Source organism: Lagenorhynchus albirostris, chromosome 11 (assembly GCF_949774975.1).
Source record: "Lagenorhynchus albirostris chromosome 11, mLagAlb1.1, whole genome shotgun sequence".
Lineage (NCBI taxonomy): Eukaryota > Metazoa > Chordata > Mammalia > Artiodactyla > Delphinidae > Lagenorhynchus > Lagenorhynchus albirostris.
The window spans coordinates 50,595,720-50,602,960 of record NC_083105.1 but is presented as its reverse complement, the minus strand read 5'-3'; the positions used below and the strand labels follow the sequence as shown (position 1 = coordinate 50,602,960).

Here is a 7,241-nt window from a genome sequence, read left to right as displayed (position 1 = left end):
ACAAAATCACAACTCCAAACAAGTACTGCTTATAAAATCCACTGACATATTTTCACATGATATATAATTTACTTTAAATCTGAGTTAGCTCAAATTTGTCAGTATAATATTATGTTTCATCCTTCCTAAGACTCAATGATTACAACCACATTAATACTCGAGAGAATTCTGATGTCTGATAATCCCTGCATATTGGATAGCATTCAATTAAAATATCAGCGTAGCTTTCATTCATCAAAGAAAATATTTTATTCAAGTTACCAAGACAATTTTGAGGAGTTACAGTTGGGCTTGAATTGAAGAAAAAGGCCAAGTTAAAAAATGGAAACAAAGTTTCCATTTGGTGGAAGCTGAAATCAATGTATACATTCTAATCAAAGACCTGTTCCATGCGGCATTTTTCAAGTTTTTAAGGGTCTACCAAGCCAAACCCTTCGCTGCCTTGATGGCTTTTGCTTTGCTTTTTCCTTTCTTTTTCTCTCGCTTTGCTTTCAGCCTTTTTCTTTGCCTCTGGTTCATCCATACGGGGTACTGCCCATGCTGGTCTAGAAGAGTCTTTTTGTTTCTCTTAATATCAGTCTCCATTTTCATGTCATCTGAATTAAAAAATGGAAAAACTATTAATACTCATGAATGCAACCCCATGAAAAAGCAAATTAATGAAATGAGGACACTGAACTTAAAAGTGGCATGAAACTACAAAAGCAAAAAAAAAAAAATTCCTTTGTGCAATGATCTTTGACTAACACTCAAAAAACTCCTTACAACACATTCAGTAGAATCATACACATGATGCCATGTGTTCCCACAACCATGAAAGACATAAAAAGTATCTGCGAGGAAGTAGGGACATCATCTATTTAGTCACTAAGAAACTTTCTAAAGAATGTTGTTATGCAACCCAGTCAAAAAATGGGCAGAAGACCTAAAGAGACATTTCTCCAAAGAAGAAATACAGATGGCCAATAGGCACATGCAAAGATGCTCAACGTCGCTAATTATTAGAGAAATGCAAATCAAAACTACAATGAGGTATCACCTCACACCAGTCAGAATGGCCATCATTAAAAAGTCTACAAATAACAAATGCTGGAGAGGGTATAAAGAAAAGGGAACCCTCCTACACTGCTGCTGGGAATGTAAGTTGGTGCGGCCACTGTGGAAAACAGTATGGAGGTTCCTCAGAAAACTAAAAATAAAATTACCATTTGATCCAGCAATCCCACTCCTGGGCATATATCCAGACAAAACTATAACTCAAAAAGATACATGCACCACTATGTTTGCAGCAGCACTATTCACAATAGCCAAGACATGGAAACAACGTAAATGTCCATCGACAGATGAATGGATAAAGAAGATGTGGTACATATATAGAATACTACTCAGAATGAAATAATGCCATTTGTGGCAACACGGATGCAACTATAGATTATCATATTAAGTGAAGTACGTCAGAAAGAGAAAGACAAATACCATATGATATCACTTATATATGGAATCTAAAATATGACACAAATGAACCTATCTATGAAACAGAAACAGAATCAGGGACAAAGACTGGTGGTTGCCAATGAGGAGGGGAGTGGGAGAGGGTAGGAGTCAGTTTAGGATTAGCAGATGCAAACTGGTATATACAGAATGGATAAACAACAAGGTCCTACTGTATAGCACAGGGAACTTTATTCAGTATCCTGTGATAAACAACAATGGAAAAGAATATGAAAAAGAATGTATATATATGTATAACTGAGTCACTCTGCTGCACAGCAGTAATTAACACAACACTGTAATTCAACTACACTTCAATAAGAAATAAATTTTTTAAAAAAGAGAACATTGTTATGATTGTCCTTTGCAACAGTGAAAGTTAAATAGGAAACATTTAGGATATATGGGTTTGAATTACTGCATTAGGGGTAAGTTTATGGTTCTGAAAACACGCGAGTTATGAGAACACTCCTCGGATTAGGTGCTTTCTTGAGCTAAATAAAATTGTTGTGTCAATAAAAAGTGCACCCACGCTTCTAATGGACAGGCCTTAGAAGAAAATAAACTATTAGGAATGACTGGCCACTTCCAATGAAGAGTACTTGGAAGAGGAACAGCAGTAAGCAGCAAGCTTCACGACAGAACAGACCTGGAAATCCTGGGGCTGCCACACTTTTTTATCCAGGTCACACGCAGGTATCCAGCTCTTCTAACAGAAGACTTAGCAGGAAGCTCAGCACAGCCATGCTGTGGTCCATCTATCACCAACCTTATCTATTGTGAAGGACATGTCCATAATGTCCCTCTCTGGGAACTTACCAGGGTATACAGGTTTTCTGTGGACTCTGCTACCTGACATTATATTGTATTAGTTCATTTATCTGGTTTACTTTCTGTCTCCTCCAATGTGATGTAAATCCCACTAGGATGGAGGCCATTTCTGTTATTCACCATTGTTGCCTCAGTTCCTAGAACAGTGCCTGATATACATTAGCCCTTCAATAACTGGTCACTGAATGATTATTTTAGGTGCTGTTCTAGGTTCTGGGGATACTGTGGTCCAAATAAGCTCCTTGCTCTCATGGAGTTCTCAATGTTCTGTTGAGGGGAGAAGGACAAAGCAAACTTCAGCTTGTGGTTACAGCCTTTTTAAAGAGAAGTACTGGAACGAGATTAAGTAGGACCAGGCAGGCTGTGGTAAGCACATGGAAATATAATGAGGTGATTTAAGCATGGGAAAGACATAATTGATTTATATCCTAAAAGATCATACTGGGTGATATGTCAAAAATGAATCAGAAATGAGCAAAAGCTGAAGAGAGAGGTAAAATGGCTACTACTGTGGTTCGGGCAAGAGATAACTGTCATTAAAGTGAAAGCATGAAAGTAGGAGAAAAATGGATAGATTCCTAATGTATTTTGGAGATAGTCAAGATGATGTGCTAATGGTTTACAGGTGGGGGATAAAGGGAAGAGGGATTGAGGATAATGACTATTATACACATTATATACAGCTTCCAACTTTAGACTATATTAAAACAGACATAACTAGAATCTGTCAAAATCAAATACAGGGAAACTAATCTTTAGGATAATAATATAAGGGCAGAGGACTCTTAGAATGGAACCTAGATCTTGCAAAGGGTAAAATGAAGAAAGACCTCCTTCTATCCTGCCTAGTTCTTGACTCCTGTGTACCCTTCCAACGAGAGTGTGTCTAGGTTTGTCTACCCCTGTAGTACTGTCTATTTCTGAGACACTTAGGCTACTGTATAAGCACAAAAGGCTCACTCTGAATAATCCAAAACATACCTACTCACATGAGGTGGCTTTAAAATAGCTTAGCATAGAATCTCTAGTAGCACCTCCAAAGAATTATGTGGGCATGGCAGGACGTTTGTTGGGAAGCAAGTGTGAGAAAGAATGGAAGACAGTGAAAAAGGGAAAAAGTCACAAAAGGAAGTTGATATAACTTTTTTTTAAATGAAACACATAAACTCACCTGTTTCATCTTTCACCACACATTGCATTTTCTCTTGACAATGTTTGGGTTCTACCACAGTTGCTATCTCTTGAACGTCTTTCATTAAAACATCACCATCTACTTTAAGAATACTTTTAAGTCTGCTGAGCTCCTTTGGGGCATTCTTTTTTCTCTTTTCAGCACGCATCTTCCTTTTCCACTTACTCCGTAAACTTTTAGCCATATTTAGCTGGAAAGCTAAAAAATTACATTTTCAAAAGCAACTATTTACCATCAAACAAAAAAACAAATCCTTGGAAAACCAGGTCAAAAGGCATCTCTGCAGAACATGAACAACTGGAAAGTAAACTCTTCACTCTGTTCATGATTTATGATGGCATAATGTGCAAATTATGTGAGGATCAACGTGGCATATACAGCCACTAAATAACAATTAAGAACACCAAACCAAACTCCCCGTGGCCACTGGCACACTGAGTCAAGCCAATTCTGAAAGCTCCTGTAGTTTTCATACAAGATGCAGAAATTTAATTTCCCCCAAAATGCAGAGTGCCATCACCTTACATTTATGCAACAACTTAAAAATCACAAAATATTTTATCTTTTAACTGAATCCTGATTTCCCCCAAACCTACAGGCGACTCCACCCACCCCAATTTTCCTCATTATCCACCCCCTCAAATCAATCTAGCTATTTTACACTTGTCTATTTCTACTCTTGCTTTCCCTCAACCCCTCAGTCCCAGCCCATCCCCTAGAAGGTGGTCAACCTGAGCTTTTAAAAACTTAAAGAGCAAAAAAAAAAAAAAAAAAAAAAAAAAAAAAACTTAAAGAGCAGACACTGTCTTTCTTGGAATTAATGATTTTCCAACTCATATATTCAAGATCTACAAGGGTATTTGTGACCCAGCCCCTGCCTCCTTTAACTCTTATCTCATGCTCCACTCCATCCTCAAGCACCAATTACATCTGAAGAAAGTCCAATCAATGACAACCGAGGGAGAGTGTGGGGATGTGATGAGGGCTGGGAAGGGATTATAGGGATTACAAAAAGTTTAGAGGGAAGCTCGTGGGAATGACTTATAACATCATCTTGACTGTGCTGACAGATTTATGTTTGTGTGTGAGTATACATGGATATATCTTACACACTTTAAATATGTGCAGTTTGTTGTGTTAATTACACATCAATAGGCAGTTAATCACTAAGACATTATTTTGAAAAAAAAAAAGAAAAAGAAAAATGTCCAAATGACGTTGACTTCAGTATCTTTACATTTGCCGTCCCTTTGCCTGGGAATTGATCCTTCACTTCAGTACCTCAGAGACAGCTTTTCTGACTCCTGTAAGCTCACCTTTTATTCTCTACCACCTCATCCTTTTCTTTCCTGTTTAATACGTGTTACAATCTAAAATTCTTAAGTTTATTTTCTGTCATTCCCGGTGGCCCGTGGGCTCCACGAAGGCAAGGGATAAATAGGTCTTGTTCGCTACTGGATCCCCCAGTGCGTAGCACTGTGCACACAGTAAAGTTTAAGCAAACATTTGTTAAACGGACGACTGGTGGAGTAACATTTCTGGACGGCAGCAATCACAAACTCACTCTGTCCCGTGTGTACAACAACGCAAGCCCTGCGAGGGGCTGGGAGAGAAGGGTTGCGGTACACAGCCCTCAGCGGGGCTGAACCACTAAGGAGGACTCCACTTCCCACAGAGCACCGGGAAGCCCCACGACAACGGGAGACCCTCGTTCTAGCGGAGGCCTGCGTCTCTGGCCCGGGCTCAAGCTTGCCAGAGAGGGACGAGGCTTGAGATCTTTCCACGGGCAGCGGACTCGAGTCCCAAGTCCCACGCCCCACTGGAGCCGGTTGGTAAAAAGAACTCACCTGAGAAAACCCAGGAACTCACACACCGCACGCTGCTCACGCCGACCGGAAGCCCCCGCACTTCCGCCTTCCCGGCAACCCGCTCTACTGACCCCGCCCCCCGGGCGGCGGCTGCTCGCTGCTCGCCAAAACGCCCCGGACGGCCTCGAGAGGCGGGGTCCTCTGGAGTCCCGGGCTGACGCACTTGGTGCGAGTGCTGACCTGGGAGCTGGGCTCCTCCCAGATAGGTTCTGAAGTCGGATTAGGGAAATGCGGGGGAGAAGCCGGGTCGAGGGTCGTACACCAGCTAGGCCTGCGTCCCGAGCGTGAGCGGGGTAGCCCCGAGACTAACCCAAGGAGGGAGAACCGCCAGGTGACCCTGCCGTCAGGTAGTGAGCTCAGAGCCGACCTCTAGATTCACGTCAGACCTCCCCATTCGCACACATTCACCACGTCGCGTGTTCCTCTAGAAGCCGAATTAAGATCTTTATTTGCAGCCCTTAAATTTCCCCATCCCCGGTGGTGGTCTCACGGTTGTACACATATATCAAAACTTGTCAAATTGTATCCTTTAAGTATGTGCAATTCATTGTATATCCGTTATACCTCAAAGCTGTTACCCAAAACAAAAACCCCTTTCTCATCCGAAGACAAGTTCAAAGGGTAAAATGATCAAACTAATTCAGTTCAATCAGTGTTTACTGGCTAATCACTAATGTATACCAGACACAATACTTAGCCTAGGACACTCGGCTTCGGTGACGGTCACGCTGATCACAAACAACACCAGTTCTTTTTGTTATTATTTTACATATGCTCCTAATATCACTGCCTTTGGAACCGTACAGGTCTGTGGTATTTATGGTTCTAACACTTCCTTGTGAGTGATATGAGTACTATCTCAGAGCCTGGATTTCCTTATCTATAGAATGAAGCTAATACAACCTAATAATCCTAGGTAGGGGATATAAGAGCTCAACAAATGGCCGCTCACATCATTTTCACATAATAAATTCAAGATGCACGGGACTATTTGTAAGCAGTATTTTCTAGAGATTTACAACATACACCAAAAACCAGTAAATGAATTGTCTTTAATCATGGCCTAGTAAACTCCTGTCTGGTTACTAGTAAAAGTTCATTCTGAGACAATTTATGGGTCCCTTTTTTCTTTAAATTTGTGTCCTTGAAGAAACCATGCATCATGTGGAAATTAATAAACTCAGACTACAGCAAGTTGTTTTTGTTTTTTGTTTTTTTAAACAGAGGCTGGAAAAAGCTCATAACATGCAGTATATTTAAAAAAAAAACATGGTTGAAAAGCCTGCTTTCTTTAGACATTAAGAAGTTCCTATACAGCAAGTGAATTTCTATTTTAAAGTTAACTATATGTTAGATCTGGCCACTTTTCCCAAAAATACATGTTTACATTGCATTTTAAATCAGAGAAAGCTCACTTTCAGATAGTCCAAATTGACTGCATCTTGCTTAACATACCAGGCCAAGACTTTTGAATAGATACTTGCCACCGAAAAAGAGAAAAAAGTTTATCTATTATGAAAATGTCATAGTGTTAAATATAGGCCATAATTCTGCATTACTGATGTTTTAAAAGGCTGAATCCTAGATTGCATTATTGAGAAAAAAACCTTTTTGAACATGTTCCTCACCAGTTTATATAAAAGCAGTTCTAACAGAATAGTTAAATGGCCTTGCTATATTTAAATATCCTTAATTCATTCCCTCATTCACACACTTGAGTATGCATTCTGTGATAGGCACTATGCTGGGTATACAAAGATGATGGGAATTAAACTACTGTCTTTAACCCCTGATGGTAGGATAAAGCTTAAGGGTCAAACTGGACATTGCTTCAGCTCCATCACAGAGCTAGGAGGAGC

At 40.1% G+C, this 7,241-nt stretch overlaps 1 protein-coding gene across 1 annotated transcript; it reads right to left on the bottom strand.

Moving 5' to 3' along the window:
- Window positions 1–225: 225 nt before the first annotated feature.
- Window positions 226–5,440, bottom strand: LLPH (LLP homolog, long-term synaptic facilitation factor). Its single transcript, XM_060165508.1, has 3 exons — window positions 5,362–5,440; window positions 3,494–3,712; window positions 226–596 (listed from the first exon to the last, which is right to left on the bottom strand). Exons 2-3 carry the CDS (start codon window positions 3,696–3,698, stop codon window positions 418–420), a joined length of 384 nt encoding a protein of 127 aa, XP_060021491.1. The 5' UTR covers window positions 3,699–3,712; window positions 5,362–5,440; the 3' UTR covers window positions 226–417.
- Between the last annotated feature and the right edge of the window lie 1,801 nt (window positions 5,441–7,241).

Excerpts from the sequence above, each read along its gene's own strand:
- LLPH (XM_060165508.1), bottom strand. The coding sequence starts at position 3,698 with ATGGCTAAAAGTTTACGGAGTAAGTGGAAAAGGAAGATGCGTGCTGAA. Across the intron at positions 597-3,493 it reads TGTGGTGAAAGATGAAACAG|ATGACATGAAAATGGAGACT; the intron begins GTGAGTTTATGT and ends TTTTTAATTCAG.